This window comes from Strongylocentrotus purpuratus, unplaced genomic scaffold (assembly GCF_000002235.5).
Source record: "Strongylocentrotus purpuratus isolate Spur 01 unplaced genomic scaffold, Spur_5.0 spur5_scaffold_6, whole genome shotgun sequence".
NCBI lineage: Eukaryota > Metazoa > Echinodermata > Echinoidea > Camarodonta > Strongylocentrotidae > Strongylocentrotus > Strongylocentrotus purpuratus.
The window spans coordinates 47,349,413-47,372,404 of record NW_022145612.1 but is presented as its reverse complement, the minus strand read 5'-3'; the positions used below and the strand labels follow the sequence as shown (position 1 = coordinate 47,372,404).

General features: G+C 38.1%; 3 protein-coding genes across 3 annotated transcripts; 1 reads left to right on the top strand and 2 right to left on the bottom strand.

Moving 5' to 3' along the window:
- Window positions 1-2,406: 2,406 nt before the first annotated feature.
- On the bottom strand, window positions 2,407-16,552 carry LOC581318. The gene is made up of 10 exons (XM_030972552.1): window positions 16,392-16,552; window positions 14,874-14,980; window positions 14,391-14,467; window positions 13,983-14,044; window positions 13,373-13,494; window positions 12,937-13,098; window positions 12,489-12,588; window positions 11,969-12,178; window positions 11,341-11,437; window positions 2,407-3,373 (listed from the first exon to the last, which is right to left on the bottom strand). The coding sequence occupies exons 1-10, from the start codon at window positions 16,533-16,535 to the stop codon at window positions 3,252-3,254; spliced, it is 1,203 nt and encodes a 400-aa protein (XP_030828412.1). The 5' UTR covers window positions 16,536-16,552; the 3' UTR covers window positions 2,407-3,251.
- On the bottom strand, window positions 8,329-11,332 carry LOC115919240 (RNA-binding protein 25-like). Its single transcript, XM_030972551.1, has 2 exons — window positions 9,784-11,332; window positions 8,329-9,693 (listed from the first exon to the last, which is right to left on the bottom strand). Exons 1-2 carry the CDS (start codon window positions 10,397-10,399, stop codon window positions 8,882-8,884), a joined length of 1,428 nt encoding a protein of 475 aa, XP_030828411.1. The 5' UTR covers window positions 10,400-11,332; the 3' UTR covers window positions 8,329-8,881.
- Window positions 16,553-19,482: 2,930 nt separating the features above from the next.
- Window positions 19,483-22,728, top strand: LOC581375 (NADH dehydrogenase [ubiquinone] 1 alpha subcomplex subunit 12). Its single transcript, XM_781381.4, has 4 exons — window positions 19,483-19,613; window positions 20,675-20,757; window positions 21,406-21,478; window positions 22,000-22,728. The coding sequence occupies exons 1-4, from the start codon at window positions 19,531-19,533 to the stop codon at window positions 22,169-22,171; spliced, it is 411 nt and encodes a 136-aa protein (XP_786474.1). The 5' UTR covers window positions 19,483-19,530; the 3' UTR covers window positions 22,172-22,728.
- The last annotated feature ends 264 nt before the right edge of the window (window positions 22,729-22,992 follow it).

Here is a 22,992-nt window from a genome sequence, read left to right as displayed (position 1 = left end):
CAGTTTACTTATATATCTTAACGACTTCAGAGCTTTCCGGTTGCTCGCCTGATATAGCAACAACCGATGTTACATGTATGCATGTTAGATTATAATGCAAGTGATATCCCATCTTAATTAATTGCCATAAAGGATTCTTGGGAGAAATCTTCACAATTTAACAAAAATCTGAGTAATTAGGTGAAATTGAAGGAATGTCAATTCAAACTAAGAAAACAGGTGGTTATATCAACACTGTATAAATGAACTACATAATTATACTTTGTAAACATACTTATCGTTACTACGATCATCGACAGTCAATTACTCGTTCTTCTTTTTTTTAATTAGAGGGGGGGGGGGGGGGGGGCGGGGCTTCCCTGTCACCACACATCCTTCACAAATGAATCAAACCTCTCTTGTATCCGCCCCCCCCCCCGTCATTTTCCCTCTTTAATCTTGCCTGGAACACATCTCATTTCCTTGTCATATTCATTATTATGCTTACCATGTTTATTTTATTTCTACATATTCACTTTCCCTCATCTTTTCTTCCTTATTTCCCTATTTGGTACACACTCTTTAATCTGATCACAGTTCTTTCTCTCTTTTCCTCTTTCATTCCTCCTTTCAGCTCATATGTTTAATTCATTCAATTCATTCACCAATCAATTGATTATTATACAAATAATGAATGGTTATGAGTTCAATAGTGCGAATATGTTCATGAGTTGAAAGATTAACATTCTATTCAACGAGGCGTCAGCCGAGTTGAATAGAATTAACGTTAATCTTTCAACGAATGAAAATATTTGCACTATTAAACGAATGAAAAACATTCATTATTTGTTTTATACAACATCGAAGAAGACCTAATAGAACGTTAATCAACAAATAGTTCGAGTCAAGCCTTCTCAATTACATGCAGATTGCCTTCGCGTCAGATACACGCAGGGATACGCGCGCGCACATGCAGCAGAGAGGTACGCAGTCTGCATATAATTAACCAAAAATGCACGGCGCATATAACCAAAAATGCACGACCGTGCAATATACCATCTATTGAATATCATGTGACCAACAATCGTCCAATCAAATGACAAGGATCCACGTAGGTGTTGTATAACAATCAATCACTTAATTCATCTATTTGTTTATTTTCAACAAATATTTTCTACCCACGAGAATGTCCCTTTCACATCAATACAGAGTAACTCCTTCAAACATACATTCTTTCATATAACAAAGATCATATGTATTTGAAAACGAGTACAGTACCGTTATTTAACATATTTACATCTGATTAATATATTTATGTACAACAATAGAATAAAAAAGAACATTGTCATGGTAATATACAAAGGCAAAAACTATGTTGGCTTAAGACTCCCAACAATTTTAAAATCAATCTCAGTATAAAATACACATTGTTACAGTATGTAAAGCTATTCAAGGAACTATTTGAAGGTATGTTCCATTTAACATTCAACAGTTTTCCTTTTTCCTAATACTGTTTAGCAAACATAAAGAAACAAAACATGCTGAATTTACCTACACATTTTATATTTTAAACATAAAAAAGTGCTACATATTTCAGTGACCCTTCTATTCATCTTTGTAGTGCAGTATTCTATTACACTCACATCATGACATAAAAGCTTGAGGAATATCCATCTTGAGGAGCCACTTCGACCATGTTTCATGTTGTCACTGCAGGGTCTTTCGTGAAACATGGTAGCTCAGGGTAAGATTTAAAAGCTATTTTCATCTACACGAATCACTGAGAACTTTAATCTCTATGATACCGAAAACTCATTGTATGACACTGGTCATCTACAGGACTATCTGAAGTGTTTACTCTCTGGTTATGTGTTGACAGAATTTTTATGAAACTTGTTAAAGGTACTATGTCCCATTTGCAGGCCAAAAAAAATGAAAAAGTTAAATTCCAACTGCATTTGAAAGATAATACTAATTTAGAACTTCCCTAAAAAAGGTGGGGCTTGAAAATGTCTTCAAGTGGGAAAATAACGACTATTAGTTGTCAAATCGACTTTAGGGCTATAGAGCCCAAAAGTAATAGTCTTGATTTTCAGACAATAATTGTACCGAATGGTCATACGTTTTATGCTGCGCAAAGATTCAATCAGTTTAATCTTGGCCATCACAAGAAGTGGGTTATTGATGTAGACAAATGCTCATGTACCCTTTACAACTCTTTTCATGTATGTTATTACCAAAGAAGAAAAAAAGCCAGTCAGTCACTCAATAGTGTCTGACAGTGAAGTCTAGCAAGTAAACGGGTTTCCTTGCATAATTTGAATATGAGGACACTGCTAACGTTTAAATTTCACAGAAAGGACATACATGACATATTCATAATCCCTGCAAAGTTCTACAGCATTTGAGGTTGGCTATGCCGCTGCAAAAGGGACATAGTACCTTTAACTTAACCCTTTCGCGACAATCATTCCACATTGTACTTTTGATTCTGAGCCCTAAAAATATGCCACATGCATGAGAAGAAAGGGCAAAATGCACACATTCGAAAATAAACGATTATATTCTGTTTGACGCTAGGAATTTGAAAAAGGAAAATAAGCTGAACAATCCTTGAATTGGCAACCAGTTGAAAGATTCAAAGTCATTGTTTTTTTATCAAAATTGACAATTTTTTCAACTTTTTGATAACATTCTCGCCCAGGTATATTGTTTTGAGAGATATTGCATAATATTTGACCAATGTAGCAATAAAAGGAAAATATAAATAATTTTGAAGGACAGTGTATGATAAATTAAGCCCTAAATATAAATCCTGTCCTGGAAGGATGTTAAAGTATGACTTCAGAGCAGTGTTCATCTAAAAGAGTCACTGAGGACTTTACTGTCTGACCATGTCATGATCACTTTGTCGCTCCATGATACTGAAAACTCATTACAAAGAGTCATTATGACGCTGGTATTTGTCAGCTCACAGCATGACTTCTGAGCAACAATCATCTGAAGGTATCACTGAGGAATCTACTCTCTGATCATGTATCCTGTTGTCTCTACATTTAATGTCTATGAAAACTAAGTCAGACTCAGAGCCACTATATGTCTTAAGCAAAATGTTTCTGCCTAGAGTCTTTTATGAAGCTTATTAGCTCAGAGTAAAAGCTATTTCCATCGTGACAACTCACTGACAAGTCTATACTCTGACAATGTATCATGTTATCTCTGCATAGAGTCTCATACAATATTTAACTTGCAGTATGGCATCTGAACACTGCTCATCGAAAGGAATCACTGAGGACTTTACTTTCTGACCAAGTGTTATGTTGACGTTTCATGGAGTCTTCCATGATACTTACAAACTCACTGTAGGACTTCAGAGCAGAGCGACTCACTGAGGCTATAAGACAATATAGGAAAATGATTACATGTCAAGAAATCCATTGTTGAAAGCAAATTGTAGAGATATCTACATATGATCCTTGAGACAATGTGGTAATTTCATGGTTCTTTGTTTATCAACACTCAACTGAACTGCAACCATTTCCATACACCGGAATGTACAAAGTAGCAATAGTAGTAGTAGTTTAGTAGGTAAAACAAAGTTTTCCTTCCTTGAATCCGTGCCCACATCATATCATATCTGTAGTTTTCATGTGACAAGCCTAGCTACGTTTGTACAACAATTCCAGTCAATCTACGGTATCCTCAAAACAAAAACTAAATTTGGCTTCTTATATCTTTCCCCCCAGTTGCAGCTAGAGGATGCAACGATTAACATCTATTTAACCAAAACTTAATTGTCCACCACTGATGTACATTAACAAAATACCAACTGTTATCTACATGTATTATCAAATGTTTACAACCATTTTCTATATATTGTCTCATAACCTAGGTAAAATTAAATTCAAACATTTTCTATTTATATAATACCTAATTGTTTCCAAAACAGATCATAATCACAATGAGATGTAACACTTATTTCTCTATACTCTGCCAATTTCTACTATCTAAATGCACAGAATACACTAAATTCTGCAAAATCAAGCTTTATCCCTGGATTACTATAAACATTCCTGTATCAACTCAACAAAAGCATCCAATACAAGATAATCATGAATTAATGATAACTTTAAATCAAAATCAATGTTTACTCATAGCTGTCAAACTTTTGTCAAAATGTAATACCTCAAATTATCAAGAACACCATTTTCGTTATAATTGCCTTTCAAAAAATAACTCTGGAAATAAACCAGTAATATAAAATCCAAACACAAGAATTGTTCTTCCAAAAGAAGAATAATTAGTGGCTGTATTTACTACCTTTAACATTTTTCCTTTTGTTTTTACTCAAACATAAAACAATTTCTGAACACCTTCAATTGAACTGAACTGATGTACATGTACATCAACATAAAAGGAACATCGAAATAACGTAGATGCACATGTACTTTCAAACAATAGAGAAAAGGAAATATTTAGCATTGTGCATAATACCATCTTCATACATGTAATACATGACTCTTGTACTTCGACTTGAACATTAACCTTGTTCTTTCTATTTGTATATCAACCTGTCCAAAGTTTACCTGCATGTCTGAAGTCACATTGTGGATTGACTACTAAGCACATGCAAATATCCTTGCCATTTGCACATAAAACTAAATAACATTCCTTACTTCACTTAAACATGTTAATCCGGCCTCAATTTAAATATAACACAATCTGAACTTCCTTATAATGCTCTACACTGCAGAATGCAGACACATATATTTAAATCTTTTCATTCATGTTAATGTTCTGAACACCTAATGAAATGAAATTTCTAACTTTCTATGTGAACAAATACACTGTTTTCAAAACACTTTCTCCCTTTAACCCTATTTGAGTTCTCTCTTTCTGGTATGTTTTATATTAACAAAATGTATCTGATTTTAACTCTGAGGCTAATTCAATCATTACCTTGAACAAATTTTAAACAAAATATTCTCTTTTAATTATTTGTGTACATGTATGTTCAATCATCCTCAATTTTAACATCCCAATTGTGATAACACAAAAGAAATATTGAAACTCAACAAACTTACATATGTACATGTACATGTATGATTATAAAACATCAAATTTCAAAACAAACATTTCAGTCATGAATAGCATTTCACAGAGTTCAACTTAAACAGTTTGAAAGTTCACTAGTTCGTTCCAGTTCATGTTCATATCCTTTATCGTTCTTGCAAAGCATTAACAATATTCGGTGCTGACTTATCATAATTCAATGTCTTAAATTGACATCCTTTCATGGAAGTGTCCTCTCTTGAAATCGCGTAAAACTTTGCTCTCTTGCAATTCGCGTGTTGACAAAATCATCCTGTGTAAATTCGCGATATGACATGTGTTGATCCAATCCAAATTCGTGATTAAACATGTGTTGATCTAATCCAAATTCGCGATTAAACATGTGTTGATCCAATGCAAATTCGCGATTAAACATGTGTTGATCCAATGCAAATTCGTGATTAAACATGTGTTGATCCAATGCAAATTCGCAATTAAAGATGTGTTGATCAGATCCAAATTCACTATTAAACATGATTTGATCCTGTATTGGCTCATTATCACAAATGATTACCAATTATTAGCCAAAGGGCTATTAATATTTTACTTTTCACTTTAGCACAAACACAAATTTTCACTGGCGCTCTGAATTCCACTTGTTCGCTTGATCCAAACACAATTTGCTTCATTTGCTTGATATCCTCCTCCAATAATGATTCAAAGCACATCCACTTAAATGCACTTTCACATATTATACATGTAGATCCTTTCATAAATTTGAGACAAACTCCATTCAAATTTCCTGCTCCAGTAGAATACACAACTTGGTTACTGGCCTTACTAGCGATGTTGTTGCAGTTTTCACTTTCGCTCTGCGGAGGAACCCCTTGTGGTCTGGCATAACCTCTTGCACTCGGGCCATGGACCAGGAACATCTGTGCGCTGTTTCGTCTATGATGAGTACAATGTCCCCCACCTGAAGGTTACGACTTGGCTGCAGCCACTTTTGTCGGCGTTGTAGAGAAGGCAGGTACTCTCGTACCCACCTCTTCCAGAATAGGTCTGCCAAGTACTGCATCTGTTTCCACCTCTTCTTTGCGTAAATGTCCTTGTCGTCGAGGATCCCTGGAGGTAGCGTTGCTGAACCCTTCATAGTCAGCAAGCTGTTTGGTGAGATTACATCCAGATCATTTGGGTTGTCTGAACATAGGGTAAGAGGCCTACTATTTATGACGGCCTCCACTTCACACATGAATGTATGGAGCTGCTCCTCGTTCTGGTAGGACTTTAGATACTGCTCTCTCATGACTGCACACAGTATCTTTCTGACTGTTCTAATTTGGCGTTCCCATACTCCCCCCTGATGGGAAGCAGCAGGAGGATTGAAATGCCATTTCATGCCATGGTTTGCATGAAAGTTGATTAGCTGGTCTTGATTCAGCTCCTTTAATGCCTGCTTCAGTTCCCTAATTCAGTTCCCTTTCAGCTCCTACTAAATTTGTACCATTATCCGAGAACATCTCTTTCACAGGTCCTTGGCAGCTGATGAAGCAACGAATAGCCTCAATACAGGAGCTTGTGTCTAGACTCGATGCAACTTCAATGTGCACCCCTCTGCAGGACAGGCATGTGAAAATTACGCCATATCTTTTCCTTATGTTTCTTCCACACTTTATTTCAAAAGGACCAAAATAGTCCATGCCAACTCTGGTGAACGCCAGCTCGTCACTCTGAACTCTACTTCTTGGAAGTTCTGCCATTTTCTGATGACCAGCCTTTCCTTGGTTCTTTCTACAAATGATGCATTTCCTTGCTATGTTTCGTGCTAAAACTCCAGCCCCTACCACCCAGAATTTCTGTCGTAATTCAGCTACCACGGGATTTTGTCCCTGATGACCAACTCTCCTATGGATGTATTGCATTAAAAGAGTGGTTACATGGTGCTTCTTTGGTAGGATGTATTGATGTTTAGCACTGCTTGGAATCTGGGCATTCTGCAACCTTCCACCTACTTGAAGTAACCCATTGCTCAATTCTGGATCAAGTTTACTAAGGGTAGAGCGTTTTGGTACTCCTTTCTCTTCTCCGTGACCAGCCAGTCGTTTCATTTCCTCTGGGAATGATTCAAGTTACAATTGCGACTTCGGCATCTTCAACGTCCTTATTTGTCAGGCTGAACATTTCACTGGAATTGCCATCTACTCCTTTCCCCTTTCCTTGTAGCATTTTCTTGAACTTCAATATCCAGGCAACTCCTCGTTTCAGCTTATCCCAATCAGAATAGTGCGACAGGAGTGCACTTATTGGATCCTCTTTGTTTATCATTGTGGCATGAATGTGAGTCTCATCCAAATCTCCTGACATAGTATCATCAGCTTTCTCCATTCTTACTGGAGCTTTCACACCCTCAGATGGCCATATTTCTTCAGACTGCTTTAGGAATTCTGGGCCTTCAAACCATTCCTTCTTCTTGGTTAGTTCACTGGCATCCAATCCTCTGGATGCATGATCTGCCAGGTTTAACTTGGTAGGAATGTACTTCCACTGATTTGTCTCTGATCCATCTCGGATGATACTCAGTCTGTTTGTCACAAATACTGGATATCTGGCAGTTTCGTTGGCAATGTATTTCAGAACTGTTTGACTGTCCGTCCAAAATACTGTCTCATCCAACTCCATATTCATTTCCCTCTTGATCATACTGTCTTGCTTTACTGCGAGTGTTGCAGCAGTTAACTCCATCTTAACAATAGTGTGAGGCTTCAGTGGGGCAACCCTGGCTTTAGCTGTCAAAAATGCCACATGAACCTCTTCATTCTCATCTGTCTGTCTCAAGTAGGTCACAACACCATAGCCATCCATGCTAGCATCGGCAAAGTGGTGCAGCTGTCTGTTTGTCACTATACCAAAGTTCTTTGGTTTTAGACATCTTTCAGTCTTCACCTGGTCAAGATTTTGTAGCTCATTCATCCAATGTTCCCATTCCATTTTCTGCTTTTCAGGGATTGACTGGTCCCAGTCCAATTTAGCTTGGCACAATTCTTGCAGAATTATCTTAGCCTTCAGAACGAATGGTGCTGCTAGCCCGAAGGGATCATAGACTGAGCTCATTACTGATAGGATGTTTCGGCGAGTAGCCTTTTTTGACATTTCTTTCAGTTTGAAGCCTAACTGGTCATTTTCTGGATCCCATCTTACACCAAGAGCTCGTTCAATTGGAAGAACTTCCCTTTGTAAGTCCATATCCTTCAATTCCACGGCATGCTCCTCCTTTGGAATGGAATCCAAGACATCTCGTCTGTTGCTTGACCATTTGGTTAACTTGAAGCCTCCCTTGGACAACACTTGTCTTAATGATTCAGCTAGATCAATGCCTTCTTGGGGTGTTGATACTGACTTAAGAAAATCATCAACGTAGAAGTCTTTCTGTATGGCATCTCGGACTTCTTCCTTTGCACAACCTTCATTGTCCTTTGCTGTTCTTTTCAGGGCATAATTCGAACAACTGGGAGAAGATGTAGCCCCAAAAAGATGGACTAGCATTCTGTAGGCTACTGGCTCTTTGGTGATATCCCCCTCAGGACACCACAATTAACGCAGCATGTCGCATTGGTCTGGTGTAACTTTCACCTGATAGAACATAGACTGTATATCTGCCATTATAGCCACTTTCTCTTTCCTCCGCCTGAGGAGAACACCAAGCAATCTGTTGGTTAGATCTGGTCCTTGTAGGAGTTCCTGATTAAGAGACTTTCCTTTGTAGCTGATAGGACAATTGAAGGCTACTCTAATCTCTCTTGGCTTTTGGGGATGATACACCCCATGGTGAGGGATATACCATACCTTCCTATCATGTCTGTCCAAGTCTATCTCCTGATCGTATCTGCTCCCAGGCAATTGCCCTTTCCTTGTATGCATTTATTATGATACTCTGCTTTCCATAGTGTCTGTGAAGCATGGACTTGGCTGTCTCATATGCCCTGTTACTTGGTTGAATGTGGGGGCATTCTCGAATAAGCTCATGCGCTTCTCCTTGTGTGTATTTTAGTAGAAGCTCTAGTCTTCTGAAAGGTTCATCAGTTCTTTTTTCAACCACATAGTCGAAATTCCTTATAAAGGTAAGGTAATCAAGTGGATCCCCATTGAACGGCTCGAGATCTGGCGATGGTAGACTGTTTTCCGCAGTGAATCTAATCATCTCCCTAAGCATCTGTTTGGTGGTTCCTTCTTCATCACCCACAGGTTCCTTGCGAAAGGCTTGTTCTTGTTCTTGTTCTTGTCCACGATCACCGACAAAATCACCTCTAACTCGTTCTCGTTCTTGTCCACGATCACAGAAAGAATCACCTCTAACTTGTTCTCGTTCTTGTCCACGATCACGGAAAGAATCACCTATTACTTGTTCTCGTTCTTGTCCACGATCACGGAAAGAGTCACCTGTTACTCGTTCTCGTTCTTGTCCACGATCACGGAAAGAGTCACCTCTAACTTGATCTCGTTCTTGTCCACGATCACCGACAAAATCACCTCTAACTCGTTCTCGTTCTTGTCCACGATCACGGAAAGAGTCACCTCTAACTTGTCCTCGTTCTTGTCCACGATCACGGAAAGAGTCACCTCTAACTTGATCTCGTTCTTGTCCACGATCACGGAAAGAATCACCTCTTACTTGTTCTCGTTCTTGTCCACAATCACGGAAAGAATCACCTCTTACTTGTTCTCGTTCTTGTCCACGATCACGGAAAGAATCACCTTCCACTTTCCATTTCTGTAGCTCTTCCTCTGAGTCTTGTTGTAGAAGCTTTAATTCTGCTTGCAAGAGAATAGCAGTCTTTTGTCTTTCAATCTCCGCTTCTTCATCCTTCAAAAGCTGACTCTTTCTCAAATTCTCAGCCTGTTCTTTTGCAATTTGTATTTCTTGTTCGGCTTGTTCCATTTCATGTTGTTTTTGAAATGTTCTCAGTTTCTTCTCAAGTTCACTCGTTTGATGTAAGGCTATCAACTTTGCTTTAAGTTGTCTTTCCTTCTTTCTCTCTCTCTCTCTCTTCTTTGCAGTACTGGTAGAAGAGGCCGATGATCCACATAATGACAATGTGGATTCTGAGTCATCTCGATTATCTTTCCCATTCTCTAGATCTCTTTCTCTAGTAAAGCTCCTTGTTGCACCACTCTCCTTATCATCAACATGATTAATATCATTGCCATTGGCATTGCTCAGTTCCTTATCTTTCACGACATGATCAATACCATTGCCATTGGCATTGCTCAGTTCCTTATCTTTCACGACATGATCAATTTCATTGCCATTGGCATTGCTCAGTTCCTTATCTTTCCCATCTGGGGATTTGGGAGTAGTATTCCCATCCATAATTGCAATTTACTTGATAAACATTCCTTTCAAATCAGCAGTAACGTGTAGAGTCTAGCTGATTTCACTTCAAAGTTTCATTTCATTCAGCCGATTTCACTTCTGAGTTTCATTTCATTGAATTACTCACTGTGTCACGTCACGTCAGACTTTAGTACTTGTGCAGTGTTCGCGAGTATCACGCCCGGGGGCTTTGCCGTGTCGAATTCCTTCATCCATGCAGTATCCGTTGGAGAATCAACTTTGTTTTACTAATGTAGAGATATCTACATATGATCCTTGAGACAATGTGGTAATTTCATGGTTCTTTGTTTATTAACACTCAACTGAACTGCAACCATTTCCATACACCGGAATGTACAAAGTAGCAATAGTAGTAGTAGTTTAGTAGGTAATACAAAGTTTTCCTTCCTTGAATCCGTGCCCACATCATATCATATCTGTAGTTTTCATGTGACAAGCCTAGCTACGTTTGTACAACAATTCCAGTCAATCTACGGTATCCTCAAAACAAAAACTAAATTTGGCTTCTTATATCTTGATCCTTACACAAATATTTATGTGTCATCTACATATAATATGTGTATATTTTTTGACAAATGGCAAGACTTCTTTTTTTTACCGTAAATATATATTTAGTGGATCTTAAAAAATAGTATGTATTTATACAACTAATAACAAATCTATTTCCTCCCCCGCCTCCTTGTTCCTAACACACAACATTGGGATGTATAAATCTATGGTGTAGATGTCCAGTGGATAATTTCTTAATTAAGGGGAAGATTTGGGGGGGGGGGGGGAGGGGAAGGTAAATAGTCATGGGGTTAGTAGTACAGGAGGTAGTCGTCTGTGTCCAGGGGTGAGTAGTCAAGCCAGTGGTTAGTTTTCCAGGGATCTAGATGGAAGGTGTCCTAGAAACCTACTAAATGACTACTTCTTACCCATGAGATCTGCAGGTCGACTCTCTTCCGACTGGATCCCCTTGGTATTAACAATACTGTAGTAGGATGTGTGCATGGACTGTAGACTGGTCAGGAGCTACATCAAACAATTAATAAAAAGAACAAAAATAAAAATACATATAAATACGAACTGTACTATATATAGATATATCCTAAATTATCTTTACCTGTCTACAGAAGTGACAGGGCTTTACATGAAATGAAACTGTGGCTTAGCAGAAGACACAATTTAGTTAAAGTTTGAATTTCTAAATAAATGACTACCCTCCCCCCCCCCCCCCCAACATTGGTTATCATTACCAATGATTATTTGGCCCTCTCCTGGATCTGATATGGAAAACACATTCAAAATGAATGTCACTCTGGTGCCTTTGCACCATAACTAGTTGAAAAATACATATTTGCAAACTACGTCCATGAGACTTTCATCTTACTCCTTACAAAGAGTGTAGTGTTTCATGATTTGCATTAGGAGCATCTTTCAATACAGATGACTTCAATAACATGTGTACGAGAGACAAACCTTTGATCATAGTCTGGATACAATTCAGAGATGAAAAAAAATATGAGTGATTCAGACAGAGGAAAGAACGAGAGAGATCCTTACCCCTGAGAACTGTTGAAGCAGAGTGTGAACCCTCTTGATGGCTGGTCCTAGTTGAGTCAGCTGAGGCGGAGCCTTGTTGCAGAACTGACGCATCTCACTCTCAAACATGAAGGTGAAGCTTGTCACCAGCTGGACGAGCTCTGAGAGAACCAGCTTCATGGTCTGACAGACCTTGTTCAATGCCTTAGGATCAGGCGTGGGATAAGGATACTGCGAAAGGAGAAAGCAAAGGAGACAAAGTGGCTCAGTGAATACAGGAGTTGTCTCAAGAGAGCAAGAGGTCTCAGCTTCAAACCCAAGCCTATGTGCTAGAGAAGCAAAGATTATTTAGAACAAGGACAAACAAAAATGAACAATCAGTATGCACATAGGTCAGCAGGTCATATTTCTGAAGCTATGATATGAAAATAGAGCGATACTACTGGATGTTCTTCTTTCCAAAGTATCAGGTTTAGGTCTGAATTTAGACACAAACTGATACTGCAAATGGGCAGATGCAACAGAGTCAAAACACACTCACCGCTTTTTGAAGATCTTTGAGATGTTGATTTGCTTGCTGTAGTTCCATAGATAAGTGTGTGCTCATCTCTAAAAGTGCATCGATGCTGGGCGGAGCCGCTCTGAAATTCATAAGATATAGGAATAAAGGAATAAGAGACAAAGATGGTGATCATGCAGTGCTTGTGTTAGTTTAAGTTTACTACTATTTATACTGTTAATAGCACAAGTCTTAGCACAATGAGAAGGTGTATTTCACTTTAATACTATGCGAGGGTAGAGGAAGAATTTATAAAAGTCTTTGCTTACCCTAATGACATAGTAAGTTAGTTTATGTGATTACCCAGTCCTTAATTGGTTCAGGGAGAAATTTATAGCTACCTGCATGACATTGGACGGAGGTATCGTTATGAGTATCTTTCAAAAAAGCTATGATACGACTGGTCGCTATGCGCTCATAACTGACATACCTTTGTTCTTCATCTGCTGCCCTCTTGGCCAGAATGCGTGTGATATCTGGAGGAAAGAGATTCACCTTAGGTGACAAGGCCTCCTGCAGATCTCGTCCATGTGCCAGTGATGACACAAATTGACAGTCATGGCAAAACTGATCCCATAATGGTAAGCTCTCACTAATAAAAGTTAAAGGAGGAAATATCAAGCAGTTGAGTTAGGACTCATCACAATATGAATTCAGTATTTGAATTTACACCATTAAAAAATAAATGTTCTTCTTATAATCATATGCTCCTGAAATCAAAACTGTATGTAACCTTTCAATATCTTTAGGATGTTTTATTTTGACTAAAGAAAAAAAATATGCTCCAAGCCCATATTTCTCTCAATTTTGACTATGGCTGAACAATTTTCTGTGGAGAATCCTGCTGTTTGGTCATTCAGACCTACCTGACAATTCCTGGACTGGACGTGACATCTCGGTGTGTTTCTTCTGATGCATCACTTATGGTTACAATGTCGAGTAGCTTATCCCAGAATGATGCCTGCTTTGAATGAGATGTAGAGACTCCCTGAAGGTGAAAAAAAAAAAAGCTTAGCTCTTTATTATATCCAAACAGATAGATGACTATCACGACTATAGATTGAGTCATTGAAGAAAGAAATAAATAGTCTGATCAATATAAAAAAGACACATATGATTAGTCCACGAATAAATGACATGGAGCTGTAAAACATAGGAAAATGGTTGGTGTTACAAATACAAGACATGAAAATCAGATTTCTAATTTTGATAAGTTTAAGGAGAGGCAGTAACCCCCACCCCCCCCCCCCCCCTCCTCTGTCTCTCTCTGTCTCTCTCTCTCTCTCTCTCTCTCTCTGTCTCTCTCACTCTAATGGACCATCCAGACCTAGTGGAACAATCAGTATGATGAAAAGTAGTCCAGACTTTAATGAGTTTCCAGAAAGAAGGGGATAATCTATTTTTCATGCACTTGATTTACATGCTTCAGGAATAGAAATTATCCTCAAATTTTGATGAAGAGATGATGAGACTTACCCTGATAAGATCAACATCACCAGGTCTACAGAGCCCCAGACAGGAACACAGTTTGGTCATGGCTGCGCCCAAAAAATATACACAGGGAGGTTTCTACTATTAGTCAATAAATAAAAAGCATACATTCATTTCATAGGTGTTGAACAAATCACTCTGTATTGCAGCCATATACATGTAATATTTCCAATACTAGGAAAGATGTACAAAAATACAGACCTAGTTAACACATGATACCAAATATTGCATAGAAATAAACCGAAATTTTGCAATGCTTTACTATTCATTTCAGGGACTCCTCAGAAAAAGATAAATACATGCATTCTGGTATAGAACTATCACAGATTATAAGACTTAGTGAAATCATAAGCTGACCTCTACAATACTAACAAGTGACAATGAATCACTCACCCTGTATTCTGGTGTCCATTTTAGCTTCACTTGTCCAGTACTGGCTGTCAAGAATCTCTGCAAACTTTACATCATACCTAAAACAAAAAGAAAACACAAGCTGGTGAAAAGTAACTGTAACTGCCCTCTCCAGGACAGCGTTCACGCTTTTGGGAGAATAATTCTTCAAGGTTCAAGGTTTAACATAAATATATGTATATATATATATCTATTCTAGGGCTTGGAACGCTGGTAAGTAGCTTTCTCAAATAGGCTTCCATCAAAATATTCTAAAGTTAGAATAATTTAACATCAGTGCTAATTTTCATCATTCATGGGTATATTGAATATAGTAATCTTAATTTAAATAGTTTGTAGACCCCCTACATCATGAAGTATTCAGTACTCACATAATGCACCTAAAAATTGTGTAAGACTAGCTTTGATTTACACATATTTTGAACACATTTTTAGTTTTAAAAAAATAAAGAGACTGACACATACCTTGATAGTAACCATTGTAGTAATCTTATCCTTGCCTCTCCTGGTTGGTAAAGAAGCTCTGAGATCCACGTTTCATCTACTCCATCAACATAAGGACAGTCAAGGGCCTGTTGTTACCATATCAACAAATAAAGTTTAAAAATAATAATAATTTAATAAAACGAAATATGAATTGCATGTTAGATTTATATTTATGGTGTTACTAGGCACTGCATTGGTAAAGGTAAATTTAAACCACTTTCTGATCTTCATAAACAAAAACATAAAAGTTAACACTTTCCTACGAACAAAGAAGCTTCAAAGATATTATGGTCTACACTCTAGATTGCCTAGCTGTAGGCTGTATTTTTGAGAAATCACATGATATAATACAATTTTTGTATACAGTGACCTGTGATTAATAAGCATGTTTCTGTGTTCACTTTGTTTAAAAGAAATTAAGACAAAGTAAAAAAAAAAATCATAGAATTTTAGTAATTTAGAATTTAACATCTAATGTAGGCCTTCACAGATGTAGCCTGTAGGCCACTAGTTAGGCTGCACATAGATTTCTAGATTATAGTATTAGTATTGTGAAAAGAACTTGCTATCAATCATTCTTAATCCTATCCAGATATGTATCCCAATCATTTTATCTGGGATTAGTACAACTAGAAATAGAAACCATGGTTCTAATTCTCATAAACCTTTGATAACATAGATAATTTACCGGTAAAACTAATAGATAATACTTATTAGACGTCCTCTCTAGACTATTATAGTTAAACTTAATCTAGGTCAAACATCTGAATCAATGCCAATGACATTACTGTTACATTACAACTTTACAGTTATACATTCGTTAACAAGGAGACAAATAATAAGTAATCATTATTATTATAGTCTAGGGTCTATTCTTACTTAGGCCTAGGCCAATGATAGCAAGAAGTTATTGATCATTTGATGATAGCATCAACATCATCATCAACATGTTATTGTTATTTACTTTTTTAAGTTTTAGTTTTTTACTGACTCTTTGTTAAAATGTTACTTTATAGTGGACTAGAGTCTAGTCTTTAGTTTAGCTGTGGCCTAGACCGAATTGTCCGTCTCTTTCGTTCGTTAAGCCTCTTATTTAGGTAGGGTCGGCTCTCTACCCTACTCAAACCATGTCAAATAAGAGGCTTAAATAACTGTTTGGAATGCACTGAAATAGGGGAATCCCTTTATTTTCCTTCAAATTATCTTTTTTCCCCTTCTAAACAGACTAAAGTGGAGATAAGGACAAAACGAGGCCGAGGGCGCGAGGCCGCGGGCGAGGGCAAACTTGATTGAGCTCCGAGCCTGGAGGTAAGTGTGCACCGAAACGTATCAACGCTGGCTGGTCCTACCGTACCCCGCTATGAGCGGCTTGGCATGCTTGGTCGAAGTACTCGGCTCTGCCTCTAGCTCTAGCTCTCTGCTGCAGCCGAGTGCAGTTGGCACAAGGAATCATACATTTGGCAAAAATAATACAGGTTTAAGTTTCAATATGCTTACATCGAAACGTGTCTTGAAAGATCGAGCCAACTGTTCGGCTGAAGCACTATTTAGCCGAGACATTTTGATGACAATAATTTCTGTTTCAAAATAAACTTGCCGCGGGTGATCACAGCTGAACTTTTCGATTACATATCCAAGCATGAATTGAAAATGTGAGTGGCCGTTTTAGTAGCAAAAAGGATTTTGTTTTATAGCCCGATAAACTACTCCTAAAAAAAAAAAAAAAATTCTCTTTTTCTTTCTGTTTTCAAATTTTTAAAGTGAGAGTCTTCCTTTGCTCCTCTGTATCAATCAGAGATCTTTTCAGACTTGACCCCCCCCCCCCCACTAGATAATCCGCCATTGGTATTTCAGACACTTTTTGACCGTGCGTCGATCATGTCAAGTTCTATTATTAACTTCTAGGCCCAGTGGCGGATCAAGAGGGGCCCGGGGGGCCCGGCCCCCCCCCCCCTTGGAAAAAAAAACGTGTAAAAAAGTTTTACCTTTTTTGGTGATGGTCCCCCCTGGCGCTTAAGGGGGGGGTGCGATTTTTCAAATTTTCGAGGGCCCCCCCCCAAAAAAAAAAAAAAAAATTAGTGCTCACTACCAGGCGCGGACCCAGGATTTCTTAGGGGTGGGAGCCCAAATTTGAAAATCGTGCTGGCCAAAATTTTGCTCAGTGGGAGGGGGGGGGGGGTCCTCAAAAATTTGAAAAATCGGACTCCCCCCCCCTCTTAAGTGCTCAAGAGGGGGGGGGCCATCTCCAAAAAAAGGTAAAATTAACGTGTCTTTCACACGTTTTTTTCACAGGGGGGGGGGGGCCTGGATTCGCCACTGGGTCCAGGGGGTGGAGCCCTCAGAAGCTCAGGGGTTTTGGGCAATAAATTATCGTCAGATGAGCATACTTTATACCTTATTTGTGACACTGGCAGGACACAAATTGGTGTTGGGTCCAAAGGGGGGGGGGGAACCCTCAGAAGCTCAAGGGTTCATACATCAATTTATCGCCAGATGACCATAATTTTATACCTTATTTGTAACACTGGCAGGTCACGAATTGGCGTGGGGTCCAGGGGGCGGACCCGGAAGCTCAGGGGTTCTGGGCAATAAATTACGGTCAGATGAGCATTCAGGGGCCCGCTTTAGGGCCATTTGTTGGGTTCGGGGGGGGGGGGCAGAGCCTTGGAAGCTCAGGGCTTTAGGCATTTAATTACGTCAGATGAGCATAATTATACCTTATTTGTGACACTGGCAGGTAACTAATTGGCGGCGGTCCAGGGGGCGGAGCCCCCAGAAGCTCAGGGGTTTTAGGAATTTTATAACAGTCAGACAAGCATGCATGGGCCCGCCTTAGGGCCCTAGGTGGGGTCCAGGGGGCAGAGCCACCGGAAGTCAACGGGTTTAAGGCATTTAATTACGGTCAGATGAGCATATTTTGATACCTTTGATGATATCTTATCCATTTTATTTCCTTCTTTTTTTTCCATTTTTTTCCCCTTCTCTTTTTCCCTTCTTTTTATTTCCCTCTTTTTTTTCCCCATTTTTTTCCCCTTCTCTCTTTCCCTTCTTTTTACTTCCCTCTTTTTTTCCCTTCTTTTTTTGCCGGGGGGGGGGCGGGGCCCCCGCCCCCCCCCCCCACTGAGCAAATTATCGGCCGGCTATTTCACCGCTAAATATTTTCTCACAAATTGGGCCCCCTCCCCTGCCGCCGGCTGGATCCGCCCCTGTCCAGGCCTATATACCTGTAGCATTGTCTACTATTTATATTTCCACTGTGTTGGGATTGCTGGCGTAGGCTTAAAAGGACAATTCCCGCTGTGTATCCCTGATAAATTATCAGCCAATTAGACAAAAAGATAATGACTTTCTCATTGCTACAAAATAAACAAAAGTATAGTCAATATAAATGCAGTACCTCTCGTTTCAAACATAGTGTAATACCATATTGTATTGCTCTTCTTAATAATTGTTGATTATTTTAAGTTTGTCTTTACAAACCCAATTTTTTTATTAGTACATTTGAACAGTTGTCTTTTTATTCAGACCAGTATTTTATCTGTCATGGTTTCATTGTACAATTATGTAAATATGTTTTGTGACTGGGTCCTTTTCTATTATATGTATCCTCGATAAAGTTCAGCTTTTTAGCTGCAGCATGTGCATCATTGTATTCTATGTTTTTCGAAATAAACCTTGAATCGAATTGAATATGAAGACAATTTTCAAGACGATTGAGTCCTAAATATATGCCCTATTGCTAAACCTCATTTGAGACCTAAATATATGCCCTATTTAAAACCTCATAAATTATGGGTTCATAAATTATGTGTTTGCTTTGTTACGATCAACTCTGTAAAATACTAAAATGTAGTCTTAAATTAGCTTATACCAATTTTCAACAAATCCCGGGGGGGGGGGGGGACTCGGAGCACAAAAAGAGCACCAGCAAAAAAGCAAAATCGAAAAATGTAAAAAAAACTGTTCTTAAATTCTGGATGGAAATACAATCTGAAATAGCTGCCATACTACTAAGAAATTTGGGCTAGAATATTTGCTCACTCGATTTGCTTGTTTGCAAATCACTAAAGTCATGGCACGTTGCTAATGATATAACGTATATAATAATGCAAGAAAATCAATGATACTTTACAAAGTGATGAAGAGATGGATTATTGTAACATAGTAATGAAGCATGCGTTACGACTGCCCCCCCCCCCCTCCCCAGACTCAATTTTTTAGGGTTGCGATCAAGGGCGTCAATCCCGGGAGGGACAAGGGTACACAATATTTCCTAGGGGGGGGGGGACATCATTTCATAGTTTGCAAGAATCTTCAGTCAATTGAAGGAGGCATGCGCTCAAAAGAAGAAGAAGAAGAAACGATATTCAAGCATCCACTCAAGCATCCATGTGATTGAAGGTAGCTACCAGTACTTACCGGCTTCAATAGTTGTCAATTTGAAGTTGGAAATGGTGGACAATTTCAAAGAAAGTAGATCTAACCGAGATTAGGCTAAGTAGAAAACTAAAAATTATCAATAGATGTTCCAATTTAGTAAAATATTTTTGTAAAGATACACACTTTATTATGTAAATAAAGTCCCAAAATTTATGTTATCAATTTCAGTGAATTTCCTGTGAGTTGAACCACCGAAATGGCGTCAACAATAAGAGGAAGATTCTTTCAAACTCTCAAAGAATCTGGTGGATTGAGAGGATCTTTTTGGAAGATACTGAGGTAAAATAACCATATTATTGTTTTTAAAGATAGGCTATTATCTTCAAGTGAAAAACATGACCATAAATCCTCATTCACATCGTCGGGATTTGCTAACTCAGAGCCTTCACGATCACGGTCCCGTCGATAGAATATTACGTAGGGTTTGAAGTTTGAGTATTGGGTCAAACAAGTAAACTAAAGGAGCAATAAGATCTGGCGCGGCACCCGGCACTGGAATAGATCTACACAGCTGTATCGTAGGAGTAGCAATTGTTATGTTTGTAGCAAGTATGGTCCGCATTTTCGCAGACGTTTCTTATTTCCAATCAGCGCGTTGGCGATGAGAAAAGCGGATTTTCTTGATGCATTTCACATTTACTTTGTACACAGAGACTTTCACGTAATATGAGCGATAAATCCTCGGGAAGACGGACAACCCATAAAAGTAGATGGTGAACTGGGGGTATTTTATCATGCAGAATCCGTTTTCCCATTGCCAGCGCGCGGTTTGGGAACCCGAAACCTGCAGAGCAACGATGAAAAAAAGCGTCCGCGAAAATATGGACGATCCTTATTTTTTAGGTCGCAATTTGTACGCGTTTACGAGGATATCCTCATTTATGCGGATGATCCTCATTCTCAGACCAGCACCCCTACTGTTGACAAGGAGTGGAAGTGGTTGACCTTGAAGTGTTTGGAAAATATCTTTAAAAATTTGCAAGAATAAGTTCAACCTCAATTTCATTTTCAATTTCCACAATAAAAAGTGGGTGCCCCGCTTACCCGTCTGTGTCATTTCAACTTTGAAAAGAGAAGTATGTGGGCACATATCGTTGCCCGTATTCAATTTTTTTGAGTTGAATATTTTTTTTAGTAGACCATGTATTTATTTTCTAGTACAGCTACACAAGTGGAGAGATCATACTATGAGATTTGTTTCAGAGTGGTTTGGTTGAGCTTTCTGATTAGTTTTAAATCATGAATTCATACCTGGAGATATTATTTGGCACTTCCACCCACATGATTAGTAACCTATCTCTTTATTTCTATCATTTTTCTATCAACTATCATTGTTACAGGGGAGAAGACCTGAAGATTGGTGCTCTTGTTGGCGAGGACAGACATGGCAACAAGTACTATGAGAACGACAGGTTTTTCTTAGGTAAGGAAAAGAGATCAAATCTAGTATGCTGAAGTATTTTGTACCCTTTACATTGATGGTTATTGTAAGATTCCATGTCCTGATACTTACAGGATATTGGAAAGGTGATTTAGAGTTTAATTGCTTTGAAGGAGTTATTGAAAAGATGATCAGGATCATCCACCTGCAATTGACATGTAATGAATAGAGACTATGTTGAAATTGAAATGTCCAAACCAAAGTGTTTTGTCCATCACACAGGATAGAATATTTTGTAATTGGCAAAATTGCCATATTTATTGGTGAATTCTACATGATTCAATTGTAGAAAAGAAAAAAAGTTATGCAGAGGAAAGAAATTTATTGTCATCATACTTTTAGCAGGGAACTTCCCTTTTTGAAACATTTGTACCAAATTGTTTGGATAACCCAAATTATTGGACTCTGTACTGAAAAATGCTGGATGGTAGGCTTTGAAATATCAGTTAAAATCATAACAATGATGGAGATACATGTACATTGTAATACAAAGCCCTCTCAGAATCAGAATCGGAATCGCTTCAGAAATATGACATTATGCAATACTGTAAAGTACTATTTAAGTGGATTGTTCCTAAAATTGTGTTTCACCTATTCACTTTACGTTGTATTATATTTGTTGCCTTTTAGCCCGAAACAGATGGGTGCAATATCGTGCTGACCGTTACTGGAATTATGATGCAAGCATGGTTCCACCAGAATGGTAAGTGACAAGGGGTTCATTCAAACATTACAAGTGTGTTCAACGAGAGCCATATCATATCTATTTGTTCATTTGTGTACAACTAGAACATTACTTGTGAAACTTTGAATTCCTAGTATGACATAAAGCCCATTACTGGGAAAAGATTGGGGGGGGGGGGGGGGGAGAGGCTGCTACATTTTGCTTGCATGTATTGAAATGTGTAAAGGGCTTCTGAACCTGTATTTTAAGCAATTCCAATACTTTTTTCAAAGGGGCGATACATTTGTGATTGAGTTTGAGTATGCAACTGCCTTCTCTTTTGAATAAATATGTAGGTACTTACAAGTTATGATGCGTACAGATTTGATGGACTGATAAAAAATTGAAATTGAGTTTGAGCAGAAACATGGCTTCTATGGTGAAAATTATAAATGTAGAGCAAGTTATTTGCCCACCGTAAGCTACATTGACTTGATCTTTGCCTACTTCAGTATCCTGGGTCTTATTCATTCTTATTTTTCATTTTTTTGTATGTACAGGCACAGATGGCTTCACAACATCACAGACGACCCACCAACCAAGGTTCCACCCGTCCCTCGCAAGTTCATCTGGAAAGAACACAAGGAGAATTTTACTGGAAGCAACAAGGAATATGTACCTTTCTCGACCACAACTAAAAAGATTCATGAATGGGTACCTCCCAGTCATTAATGCTCATTTACTAATGAGATTTAAATATTTTATTATAAAAATGATTGTTCATTTGCCTGTTTTTGAGGTCTGCTTGTGGCATGAAAAAGTGAAGTCAATTTTTGAGGATGTTGCTTGAAAAAAAATTCTTGTTGCTGACAAAAAGACGATGGAAACTTTTGAAAAACTGAAGTGAAATCAAATTAGAATGTCATAAATTAATTAACCTGGAGAATCAACTTTCTCCATGGGAAACATTTTCTGGCATGTATTAATTACGGATTAGATCAAGAAGAAACCAGTTTTAACATAACAAAATGGTTCATCTACCACTCCAAGAAGAAAGAAGAGAAAAATAAGAGTAACTGTTCTACTAATTAAAGTTTACTCATACCAGTGTTATCAAGACTTCCAAAGAATGTCGATAACTATTGGGTCATTTTCACAGGAAAGTGCATCATGGAACGTTAGTAATGACTGCAGAATAGGTTACAAGGAATAGTATTTCCTTTCAATTTTGTTGTACATACATATTTCATCTGACAAGATGTAATAAATAAACTATATACTGATACAAATTTGTACGTGTTTAAACCTGGATTCATTGTCTTGTGTTGAGAGCTTCATTGTCTTAGAAAGTGCAAGCGGAGTAAAAGCCATCATGCAATATAGCATTGAATTTAAGATGGAATGCAAGTTCACAAGCTTGGTAATGTTGTGGGAGATTGTCTTTCTTTGAGATTTGCATCGACTAATTTTTGTGCCCCTCATTTGAAAAACAGTTTGTGAAGAAAATAAATAAAAAATAATGAGAGGATAATTATGATCCGTTATAACTATAC

Coding starts and splice junctions, on each gene's coding strand:
- LOC115919240 (XM_030972551.1), bottom strand. CDS start 10,399: ATGGATGGGAATACTACTCCCAAATCCCCAGATGGGAAAGATAAGGAA. Junction 9,694..9,783: donor ACAGAAATGGAAAGTGGAAG/GTGATTCTTTCC, acceptor AACAAGTAAGAG/GTGATTCTTTCCGTGATCGT.
- LOC581318 (XM_030972552.1), bottom strand. CDS start 16,535: ATGCTTGGATATGTAATCGAAAAGTTCAGCTGTGATCACCCGCGGCAA. Junction 14,981..16,391: donor CTTTCAAGACACGTTTCGAT/GTAAGCATATTG, acceptor TGGTAACAACAG/GCCCTTGACTGTCCTTATGT. Junction 13,495..13,982: donor GTGATGTTGATCTTATCAGG/GTAAGTCTCATC, acceptor TTTCACCTTCAG/GGAGTCTCTACATCTCATTC.
- LOC581375 (XM_781381.4), top strand. CDS start 19,531: ATGGCGTCAACAATAAGAGGAAGATTCTTTCAAACTCTCAAAGAATCT. Junction 19,614..20,674: donor TCTTTTTGGAAGATACTGAG/GTAAAATAACCA, acceptor TCATTGTTACAG/GGGAGAAGACCTGAAGATTG. Junction 21,479..21,999: donor AGCATGGTTCCACCAGAATG/GTAAGTGACAAG, acceptor TTGTATGTACAG/GCACAGATGGCTTCACAACA.